At 37.6% G+C, this 12,347-nt stretch overlaps 1 protein-coding gene and 1 long non-coding RNA gene across 4 annotated transcripts in view; one reads left to right on the forward strand and one right to left on the reverse strand.

Moving 5' to 3' along the window:
* Nucleotides 1-3,069: 3,069 nt before the first annotated feature.
* The window catches only part of LOC127494651 (uncharacterized), a 45,776-nt gene continuing 36,498 nt past the window's right edge, over nt 3,070-12,347 (reverse strand). For all 3 annotated transcript variants that reach the window (XR_007924929.1, XR_007924930.1, XR_007924928.1), the window contains 4 exons: nt 10,430-10,514; nt 8,572-8,787; nt 5,402-5,613; nt 3,070-4,837 (listed from right to left, as the gene is read on the reverse strand). This is a non-coding gene — a long non-coding RNA (uncharacterized LOC127494651). The remainder of the gene's footprint in view (nt 4,838-5,401; nt 5,614-8,571; nt 8,788-10,429; nt 10,515-12,347) is intronic.
* The window catches only part of tnmd (tenomodulin), a 42,105-nt gene continuing 35,466 nt past the window's right edge, over nt 5,709-12,347 (forward strand). The window contains exons 1-2 of the mRNA XM_051860683.1: nt 5,709-6,856; nt 10,382-10,522. Of these exons, the coding sequence (XP_051716643.1) occupies nt 6,809-6,856; nt 10,382-10,522 (189 nt within the window). The 5' untranslated portion in view covers nt 5,709-6,808. The remainder of the gene's footprint in view (nt 6,857-10,381; nt 10,523-12,347) is intronic.

Here is a 12,347-nt window from a genome sequence, read left to right on the forward strand (position 1 = left end):
AAGGAGTCCCTGCTATATGGCATGTGAGGATGCTGCAAGTAGCGGATCATTTATATCCTTTTCTCACAGCAGCTGGAATAATTAAATTGATGGCGGATTGTAATCCAGAAAGATCCAAATGACAATCATCAGTGACAACTGGAGATTCACCCGTAGTCAAAAGCAAAAGACTCCGACTGTGGAGTAGCTACAAAAATTGAAATCTACAGGTAACACTAATACACACTAAATACACATAGTCATGCAATGCTGATGTTGTTAACATTAACAATTTGAGAACAAAGTATAACAATAATAATTTGCACTGTTTGAATCACTTCTTTTCTCAGTTGGTCAGAACAAAAGTGGCAGACATGTTACTTGTTCAGATGACATTTTCTGGTGAAAATTTTTATTTTGGTCATACTTCCAAGATGCAGAATCTGTGATTCCAAAGTGCAGTATCCACACTGATGTGGTGACTGACAGCAAACATGATTCACCCGCGATGCTGATGCACAACCCCTGTAAAGTTGATAATTCCGCAAATAACTGCAATTGCAGGTTTCAGAGAAGGCGACAAAGAAGTTTCATTTTTGTGTGAACTAACTTCAAATTTCAATAATTAAAAAAAAAAAAAAAAAAAAAAAAAAACATATAGTGTACCTTTAAGTTGACCTTTAAGTTGAAATTTGCTTTTTAAATAAGGACATACTTTAAAGGGTCATTTGGCACAAATGTCTGATAAACCATGACAATGAAATGAAATCCAGAACAGCAGAGATAATGTTTGAAATCATAAGAAACCTTCTGGAAAGTGATGATTTCTGTACTCAGTCCACATTGGTTGTACCTGTCGCATGTTTCAGTAAGCTCATTATAAGTTATTGATGATTTCCATGCCACTGTCTGCCATACAGTATTCCAAAAAGAACAATGGAGTGTCCATTAGTGTGCCTGATCAGAAAGATTTTCTTAAAGTGTGTAATTATACACAAATACTCCCCACCCACCCCATTTTGCATTTCATAAGTATGATCAGATATATATATATATATATATATATATATATATATATATGTATATTCAGATACGCCTTGTGTAATTTATTTAAGCTTTTATTTATTTAAGCTTTTCATTTACCAGGGACAATGGACAGTCAATCACTGCCCCAGAATTAGCTACAGAGCTACATTTCATCTGCAGTCCCTGGGCAGGAGAATACTAATACACTAACATAACTAACTAGCATAACTAACATAACTTTTGTATTTTCAGAGGGAAATTTTGCTTTTCTTATGTTTTGCTCAAAACTATTTCAGTTTCAAAAAATGTCACCACAAAAGAAGTTTCTTTTTTTTTCTAGTTACACATTTACATTCTTAACCTAGTGAACAGCATTTTTAGTCTACATATGCCTGCTAACAGTAATGCCTTACAGTTCTTGGAAATCAAAGTAGAACTCAGATGTTCAAGGACATATCTTTCTCCCTGACAGTTGTGTCTTTTTGACTCTTACAAATAAGTAAAGCCTGAAGCTTGAGTTAAACCTTTTAAGACTATAAGTGCAGTCTAAGCCGGTATATAGCATGTATGCTGATATTCTTTCCCTTATAAAATTTCACATTTAAAGAATTATCTTTTTTGAGAATACATTAGAAACCGTTTTAAAGAGATGTGCTAATATTCAGTTATTCAGTAATATTCATTACTATGTGAGAAATATATTAACAGCTTTTTTGCGCTGAAGGTGTTGTAATATTTTTAACTGCAAATGTTTGTTCGTCATCGGAAAACCAATTATAACATTTCTCAGTTTAAGATACATTTGCATGTGAAATTATCTTTTCACAACGACTCTAATATAAGTCTTTACCAGAGGAGTAATTATGTAAATTTAAGTAATTAGAAGGATATTTTCTGCTTTAAAAAAGTTCAAATTTGTATTAGACATTCATCTATAGAAGCCCATTGGGAATTTCTACCATGTGAAGCAGAGGAAATCTGCATGTATAACTGACATCCACACTGCCCAAGGATATGGCAACCTTGGTAAAGAGTCCATTTGCCAGGATGGAGAGAGACTTGTGAAAGTCAAAAACCTACTTATGAGACGAAGGTGTGTGCCAGCTGACATGAAAAATCTGGTGCCTGGCCTAAGGGCAGGGTTGGGTGTTGATAGTGAAGGCAGTGAGAGTTTGGATTTCTTCCTGGATCCCGCAGCGCTCGGCATGAGGAGCCATAACTACAAGGGCTTGGTCATTCACTGTGACCTCTGGACACTGGTCATGTAGAAAAGACGTATTTAATATTTAGACTCTCATCAGTGTGGTACAGCATGCAGTATATGATTGCTAATTCAAGACTTCATAAGTCTTTTCATTAACGTATACAAATTAAAGAGTTAGTTCACCCAAAAATGAAAATTCTGTCATTAATTACTCACCCTTATGTCATTCCACACCCATAAGACCTTCGTTCATCTTCAGAACACAAATTTAGATATTTTTGATAAAATCCCATGGCTCTGTGAGGCCTCCATTGACAGCAAGATAATTAACACTTTCAAATGCCCAGAAAGGTACTAAAAACATATTTAAAACAGTTCATGTGACTACAGTGGATAACCTTAATGTTATGAAGCAGTGAGAATACTTTTTGTGTGCCAAAAAAAAAACAAAATAACGACTTTCTTCAACAATAGTAATGGGTGATTTCAAAACACTGCTTCATGATGCTTCGAAGCTTTACAAATCTTTTGTTTCGAATCAGTGGTTCGGAGCGTGTATCAAACTAACAAAAACACTTGAACCATTGAAATTTCGAAATGTTTCGAAACACTTATGACGTAACAAAGCCTCGCTCAATGAAATCATATGACTTTGACAGTTTGATACACGCTCCGAACCACTGATTCGTAAAGCTTCGAAGCTTCATGAAGCAGTGTTTTGAAATCTCCCATCGCTAAAGATCGTTGCTTCATAACATTAAGGTTGAACCACTTATTTTTTTAGTAGCTTTTTGGGCATTTAAAAGTGTTAATTATTTTGCTGTCAACTGAGGCCTCACTGAGCCAATCTTTAGGTAAATGGGCAAAACAATTGCACAATATACAGTAAATGTATTTAGATTGAAAATATAAAAATGACAAGCAAAGTAAAAATGCAGTATTTTAACATCCACTTTAGCAAATATTTTGTGTAAAATATATTATTTTTGCCATATGGGACTGATTATATTCCCAGTTTTGTCTTTTGTCTTATATTCCCAGTCAATTGTCTTATATTGACTATGTAGAGCTGTGTAAAATAAATTGTTTAATTCTTTAGTGTAATTCAAACCAGTTTATTCATCTTAAAATAAAAGTGTACTTTTCTGTGCAGGAGCTGTGAACATGCCATCCTAACAGTTAAGCAGTGTGAACATCTCAAGACATAAAGTATTAAGTCTAAGGGCAGGTGAGATAAAACTCATTATTCTATTTTGAACTACATCCCTAATTAAAACGACCAAATTACCTTCCACTCATTCTTAGGTGACATTAAATTAGGGGTGTATTGCAGTAAAAGTTAACACTCTCTTTAAAAAAGAAGTAATTATGCCTGCATTAAAAAGATTTAATGAATAATTCAGTTTCAGGGCTAATCCAGCTATGAGAACACTTTAAAATTGACCCATAGCCTCTATACTGTATTTTGTACAAGTACAATTAGCACTTCTATTGATTTGTGATGGCATCTATGTTTTTTTTTTTTTTTTTTAAGGCACGTTTGGGAAAACATGTCAATTGGATTTAGTAAAACAATAGTTGTGCACTCTGAGGGCCCTTGGAGATAAAGTGTCAAGGCAGTTATTTTCTTTCCATTTTATGTGATATATTACAAACCAACATGATAGACGGCCATAAAGAAGACTTGCAAAGACTTGGGAGAAAACGGTTTTGCATTATGGCTGCCTAGATAATTTCTGAGATCTGCTTTTTCTGGTGCTCTGAATAGCATTAATATTTAATCACATTATGAATTGGGAAAAGGAATAAAATTACCAAAGTAAATACACCTGTCCCACCATGCAAGAAATTGCAAAAATCCCACAGCGCACAGCTTTCTTCCCTGAAGGTAAGGAGCGGGAGACGATCGCACTAACTTTGAGATTTGCAACACTGTAATCCTTGACTCTATTTATTCGCTTTCCAGCATGCTGGTTCATAAGGTCTCCGTTGAGACTGAGTCCGTGTTATCCCTCAAATATTTATTGACTCGCTTTGCTTGCTCTAAGAAATCTAATACAATTAGCAGACCTTGGGGACATCCTGTACCTGTATTCATCTCTCAGGCCTATGTTTCGTATAGAGCATTGGGGAATATAATGGAGAAATATGAATTATAGAGCTCCCTTAAAAAGATCATTCTGCTTTAATGCCAATTAGACTTATTAATTCAATTTAAAAAAATACTGTCTCCTTCTGAATGTCTTTATTGATTAGGTAAGTGAAAGATTGGTTAATCTTGCTTTGTCATTGCTTTCATCTGAAATAAAATTGTAATATTAAGGCTTGCGTGCTAAATTAGGCAAAATAAAAGACATTTTATAATTTCTCTCGTCAGATTCACGGTCGCATAAGATATTGAAATATATTACTTTTCCTCCTGCATGCAGTGAAGGAACACAACAAAATGTATTCTGTGGTTAATAGGTTCGCTTTTGTTGGCCAGAGATGAGCTCTTCATCTTCCTTTCCTTGCCCTTCAACTCACGACCAGGTGACACCAGCCAAGTCCTTTAGAAACAGCAGGCTCTCGTTGTGGTCTCTGTTGGCAGTGTGTGGGTGTCTTTTGTGAATCTTTGACAGAGGCAGCCTTGGCAATAGAAAAGAGAAGATGAGAAGAGGGGGCTGTTGTGTTACAGTACATGAAGTTGAGTAAGAGAGCAAAGCTTCTACATAAGCTACTGAAACTCCAATTGCAGTACAATCAGACATGAAAAATGTGTTTGTGATTTAAGTTTAAGTAAATGTTTTTGGGGTTTTTTTCACTGAGAGTTCAGGGAAGAACTTAAGTTAGCATACTTTCATGAGAAGGATAATAATGTCTGGCATCGACAAGCATGTTTGCAGATGGCAAGCTGACGGATTTCTCAGAAACAGCGTGGTTGTCTGTGTTCCTATTAATTAACAACACAAGCTTGTGGTTCAAGTAACAGTGCGTGAAACAACAGTGGATATAGTGATGAAAACTTGATAAATCTGAAAAATAGCATTAATGCGCATCAAGGTGAAAACCTTGCTGAAATGAAAGTGTTAGGTTCACAGTTATGTCTTATTTGTCTAATTGGAAATGAGAAATGCAGAGTAAATCACCCTTTTTCTTTGTAATCAGAAATCAATGAAATAATAGTCAGAAATAATATGTATGCCACCCAACTTTATATATACACTGTAGTAGCTGGATATACACAACTTCCTGATTTCATCTGTACTGGCTGAATATTTCACATTGGCCTTCCTAATGTCATTCCAGGTCTCCCTGTGCTCTGAAGTGTTGTTTATGTTTTATTTTTATGGCTCAGAAAGCCTCCTTCTGCTGTCTCGAGGTGCTGCTGGGATAGAATGGCTGTCCATGAGAGCTCCACTCTTCTGTTGAAACAGATTTACAAATTAAAAAAATGCCAGTGCAATTGTAAAGATTTAGTCAAGCTGGTCACAAAGAACCTTGCTGACAAACTCAGCACCAAAATATTAACCTAAAACTTTCTCACCATTTTATTCATAGAGCACCGCACCTTATTTCAGTATTTCCTGTAATTTCCAGCAAGCTTTCACATTCATCTTTGTGAGATGGCCTTGTAAAATATTCAAGTAAAAGAAATATTAAGTACTCATCATGAAGTCAGGGTCAAATTTCGGCAACAGTGTTGGGTCAGACTTGAAATAATATAGGGTATGCAAGCGCCTCAAATCTCTGCTCACATCTTGAGGTCAACTGTGATTTCTGTAAAGGAAGGGCTTGCTTTGTAACTTGAGAGAATATTGCTCCTGGTGAAGGCAAGTGGTCATTTTTATGTTCTCTTCAAGATGATTTAGGTCGCCTTTGCTGTTGAGAAGTGTTTTAATAGAAGCTATATCACAGCTTTTATCCATTATCCACAGGCTTTGGAGATACAGCTCAATAAAAGAACCGCTCTCACACTGAGATACTGCGATAAGTTTTTTTTTTTCCCCACACTGATTATGTTAGTCAACATTATGATCATGCTTTTGAGTCTTGTGCTTACATTTGATACAGTAAGTACACTGTTTTAAAATGACTTATTAAATATGGTTTCAATTTCAAAATGTAGGCTTGCAAAGTCAGGGTTAGGTAAAATCAAGGAAAGCAGAGTGCAATATTTTGCTGAGCTTAACTCTGTTTTTCTACTCTTTGTAAACTTGAAACCCTCTTAGGCATTTCCAGATGTGGTTGTGTCGCCTACTAAGTAATGATGGCCAAATAGGTGAAGCTAAATAACAGACTATATATATATAGAATATAATGTGTTGCCTGACTAAATGTTGTGACGCTAAAGAAGAAAAGTGTAATGACCTGAGAGACCAATAATGCTCACAGTAGCTCACATTAGCGTAATCTCCATTCATAGATGAATTTCAGGACATCTGCTTTGACTAACCACAGTAGTTAAAGTTATTCCATCCCATCTGAAAGAGGAACCCTCCCTCTTGAACAGGCTCCCAAATTACCAAAGGAAAAGTTTGGGTTTTTGGATTCCAGTAAGAGGGACTTCTGGGTGGAAGAAGGTTTCCAGAGGAGATTATCTTTGCTCCAGCTACAGTTATGGAGAATAATCCCTACTTCAGCAGTCAACAAGTCCTTTACAAAGATGTGAGTATTACATATGCATTTATGTTATGTAAATATAGATTTTTTTTCTTTTAAATTTTAGAAAATCAAAAACCCCAAAGAAAAAGTCTCAAAATCAAAATATGCAATATATATTTCATATAAAACATTGCATATTTTGAGACATATATATATATGGGTGTGTGTGTGTGTGTGTGTGCTATTTTTTTTTCTAAATTTTTAACACGTTTTAGTAAAGAGGATTTGACGAGTGGGAGATCTCAAATTAGTTTTAATTTGTGTTAAATTGCTCTTTTCAAAGGTTGTGATGTGTGAATGTCAGGTGGGGTAAAATGTTAATTATTTCTGACTGCAAGGCTTTTTGAGTGTTTAGTTTTCTGTTTTGTTTTCTTGCACTCAGTGCCTTTTCTTTAGCTGAGTGGCACGCTGTATGGCTAGACGTTTACTACTGTGCAAATTATTACGCATGATTTATAATTAAGCAATCAAGATAATTTTCTCAGCATTGTATATGCAATTATATGTCTGCTTTGCTGAAAATCAAGTGGGTGGATTTCTTTTAGAAAATAAAGTAACAACACAATTACTAATATACCCTTTCGGACTAGCATAGAGTCAGTGATGATAAATACGGATTTGATTTACACAACAGTGTGCAATTTCTTTTAAAAAGAAAGATCTCCACCGCTATCAATGATATGAAATAACAGACATTAGAGGGGGATTCTGCTCGGTTTATCCTTTCAGATGAAAACTGTTTTTTGTACAACCATCTACAGTGTCTGTTTTCCTTCCTTCTCTCTTGTTTTCTCTCGTTCCATCTCTCATCTCTTTTTTTCTCAGTCCCTCCCTCCCTCTCTGTCTCTCTCTATTTCTCCTCTTCGCCCTTCCTCACTCTCTCTCATCAGCAGGGGGCCCTCGGCTCCCTTCTTCACCGTAGACTCAGACTCAATCCCGCTACAGCAGAATTGCCTCGCTGATTCTTAACCTTAAACCGGTTTAATACTGTTTTGCTGGCAGCCGTCGGTATATTTTCATAGCCATTTATATTCCGAGCAGATGGAACGTTGTCCTCCAGTCAAGTTTCCACTGCTTATGCAACCTCTGGATTTCAGCACTATCTCTATTCATATTTTTGCTTCATGCAAGGGGAAATTCTTTAGAGGAATTGTAGGCTTCTCTAATTGTTTGTCCTCCTGTTTCCCGTCACGTGTAGCGAGAGGGCTTATGCCTTGATTTTTTTTAACAGTGCGCTCATGGCAAACTTAATGAGAAACTGTCTTATTCAGTGCATTTCTATTTGTGCATACTTTTCAAGAATATATATATATATATATATATATATATATATATACATATATGTATGTATGTATGTATGTGTGTATATACACACACACACACACACACCGATCAGCATAATATTATGACCACTGACAGGTGAATAACACTGATTATCTCTTCATCACAGCACCTGTTAGTGTGTGGGATTTATTAGGCAGCAAGTGAACATTTTGTCCTTAATGTCCATGTGTTAGAAACAGGAAAAAACGGGCAAGCGTAAGGATTTGAGCGAGTTTGACAAGGGCCAAATGGTGATGGCTAGATGAATGGGACCCTAACATCTCCAAAACTGCAGCAGAACTGGACCACGGAGCAATGGAAGAAGGTGGCCTGGTCTGAAGAATCACATTTTCTTTTACATCACGTGGATGGCCAGGTGCGTGTGCGTTGCTTACCTGGGGAACACATGGCACCAGGATGCACTATGGGAAGAAGGCAAGCCGGCAGAGGCAGTGTGATGCTCTGGGCTGGGAAACCTTGGGTCCTGCCATCCATGTGGATGTTACTTTGACACATCCCACCTTCCTAAGCATTGTTGCAGACCATGTACACCCTTTCATGGAAACAGTATTCCCTGGTGGCTGTGGCCTCTTTCAGCAGGATAATGTGCCCTGCCACAAAGCAAAAATGATTCAGGAACGGTTTGAGGAGCACAACAACGAGTTTGAGGCGTTGACATGCCCTCCAAATTCCCCAGATCTCAATCCAATCGAGCATCTGTGGCATGTGCTAAACAAACAAGTCAGATTCATGGAGGCCCCACCTTGCATCTGCTGCTAACATCTTGGTGCCAGATACAACAGTACACCTTTAGGGGTCTAGCGGAGTCCATGCCTCGACGGCTCAGGGTTGTTTTGGCAGCAAAAGGGGGACCAACACAATATTAGAAAGGTGGTCATAATGTTATGCCTGATCAGTGTTATATATATATATATATATTGTTCAACAAAATGATCCTTAATGACATGGTCTGATTCCTGTCTCAAACTGTGAGATAAAGTACAATCATAGTAGTCACCACCAAGGGTGGCATTAGGGGTGGGCTTTTGGGGCTTCAGCCCCGAATGATTTTTATCATCTTGTCACAATTTTTGTCACAAATAAAATTATTCAGAGCTGCAGGCTGCTCTATAAATCAGACGTGGTCTTGCAAGCCACATTTTGGCTGTTTTGCATAAAGTCTGCCGCATTTTGTTATTTATTCTGTCACAAAGTCAAAGAAATGATGACGGTGCTTTCCAATCTACAGACAACAACAATGTAATCAGAGAAAACTGCATTGACTTTGGTCCAGCCAGATATCTTGGCAAAGTAGAGAATATTTTAGAGACATAACTCTAAAAATAAAGCAGAATATATATGTACAGTATACAGTGGATATTTTTTTTGGGGGGGGTGGATGTCTTTGTAAGACATCTGCAGTTTTGGAAATACACTTTTATTAAAACATAATGCGATGAACCTCACAAACTTACTGTAGGCTAATAACACATTAACTATATTTTTATATTAGAAATGCAAATAATAATAGCCTGCTAACTTGTAAACAACACTTGCCGACTCGACACAAAAATGCTGGAAGGGAAGAAAATATGCTGGAAGGGAAGAAAACTATTGCATTTTAAAGTACATTACATACAGTGTTACATGTGAAACATTTCAACATTATTATTATAATAAAGTGCATTATTTAATATCAAAAAAAGAAAAAGAAACCATATACATTGATAGAGGTCTGGTATAGGCCAACGCTTTGAATATCCATTGAGCCTAGAACCGCACATGGTCACCAATGCTATTTCTGTTCTTTAAGCTTCTGTTTCGGCAAGAGACGTTTGCTAATTGAAGCTTGTTCCTCCATATTTCATAATTCTGATTGGCCATGTCCTGAGAGATAGTGGAGCACACCACTGTGAATAGTAAGCTTTTAGACTCTCCCTCCTGGTACTCAGCCGGAACAAAAGCCTTTCTTTATTAATTTGCGGCCATAAGCTTTGGGAATTTAATCGAACAGACGAACTTTTAATTTGGGACAATTTTAATAAATGTGACCTTTTGTTCTGATCCCGGAAGAATTCAAATTGCCCGTGTGATTATTTCTTTCTCAGCTGAGCACTGTGGTGGAATACATTCAATGTGTGAATCCTTTACATGGAATCACCTCATATAAATACACAGAAGTACAATAATGTGAATGTTTTATAGGTTGAGCTGGGGAAAGAGAAGGAAAGAAAGGCCAGGTATCGTGCTTACCAGTGTGCCGCCATCATTCTGAGTGTTGTATTCCTGATACTGGCCCTCTGTATCTTCAGTCTGAGATTTATATGGAGCCCAAACCCTGGGAAGGTAAGAGAAATCCAAATCTATTGTGCAGACCAAGAGATATTACTGAGAATGGTGCATGGCTGTGGATTAATTAGGAAATGATTAGAATAACAATCGTGGAATGGAAATGAAAGACATAGAAACATCTGCACACACTGTTTAGTATTCTTGGAACTGACTGAATCCAATCTTGATTTCCTTGGCAAAAACAATAACATCACAGAGTTGGAGAAAATGCCAGAATGAATAGATAAATATATAGTGCGTTTTACATAATAAGACTGCTACAATAATCGGAACTGCAAAACATAGATATTATACATTATAATTCCCCAATTCTTGTTGATACCCAGAAACGGACAGCAAGTAAATAATTGGCAATACCAGAGTTTCAACAGACACGCAAACCTTGCGCTTCAGTATACTACGTTATGCATTAATTCTTCCAGAAGATGTAACTCGTTTAACAGCCAATGCTTTTAACACATTTGCTGAAGCTCCGGTCTAATTTCTGCATCAGATATTTCACACTCCTGCTTGAGAGGAGTCATCACTTTGAGCAGAAGAAGTAGTGAAGATTCTCACAGGGCATGTAATGGGCTTAATGACACTGGAAGTCTGGGCTGTGGAGATCGAGAGCGAGTGCTCACACTCTCAAACTGCTGCGGTCGGCTAACTAAAGACCCATGTAGTCGCTGATATCCAGCAACGAGCAATATAATGGTGCTTTAAAACACAATGATAGGCCTAACTGTTAGGGGGTCTCTTCTCAACAGCAGTCAGGGGGAAATATTAGGCAAGTATGTGTGTGTGTGTGTACACATTTTACGCACACAGTATGCCTCAAGTGCTGACATCAACAACGAAACCTGAATGTGCAACTATTGCAGCTCCGGGCATCACAATTCTGCAGCTTAGATATGAATATTTCAAACCAACACTGCATATTTCATAAGCCCCGCCTCCCCTTATTTAGACTTGAAATATGAAATGTTTCTTGCTTTCCTTATTTTGCTAGGTAAGGCATCATCAATTATTCCCATGCTCTTAAAAGGTACAGCTCCTGACAAACTAATTAGAAGTCAATACATCAATAGAGCACAAGACTATCTTTGCCAATCCCTCCATGTGGCGGCAGGGAGAGGCAAAGCGGTCTCCTGTGTCTAGCTTTGCATAAACTGTTGTGGAAAGGTAATTTGCTCTCCATATTGTATTTCATTATGACATGGTAACCACTTGGGAACTTCTTTTAATTACTTACAAACATATGTTGTTACAGAAGCCCGGGGAAGATAAAGAGTTAGCCATCATTCTCTATGCTACTATGTGTTTAAGAAGGGTGTGTGTGCATCTAACTGTGTGACTGCATGTTGTCCAATGGCGCCATAATGTTTTTCATGTCCTAATTATTGTTCTCCTGGTTCCTGTGGGATTAGACACCTGTCATATTACCAAATAAAACCGAATGTAAAGCAAACGCCTTTAAAATGACACACACATAGCACTGCTGCAGTAAACTGATGTCATCTATTTTTCTGACCTTTCTGAATGCCTGTTGTCTCTTAAGGAACCGTGGTTGACAGACACATGTGCAGCACCCAAGCAGCGTCCTTTCAGGCTACCTTATCAGGCCCGAACCACCGGCGTCTGTCATATTGACCGTGGTGTCGGAGAACACCTCAAATAGATCACACGAACAGCGGCGGAGAGGGGCTGTGAAATTGCCTTCGCCGCACACGTCTGTCAGGCTCACGAGACGCCCCCCATTATTCAAGCTGAAATTACTTCGCTCACCTTGTTGCTATGTTGTGTTTGCAAGGCAGCCTCGCAAAATGTGCCCCCAACC

This window comes from Ctenopharyngodon idella, chromosome 14, assembly GCF_019924925.1.
Source record: "Ctenopharyngodon idella isolate HZGC_01 chromosome 14, HZGC01, whole genome shotgun sequence".
Lineage (NCBI taxonomy): Eukaryota > Metazoa > Chordata > Actinopteri > Cypriniformes > Xenocyprididae > Ctenopharyngodon > Ctenopharyngodon idella.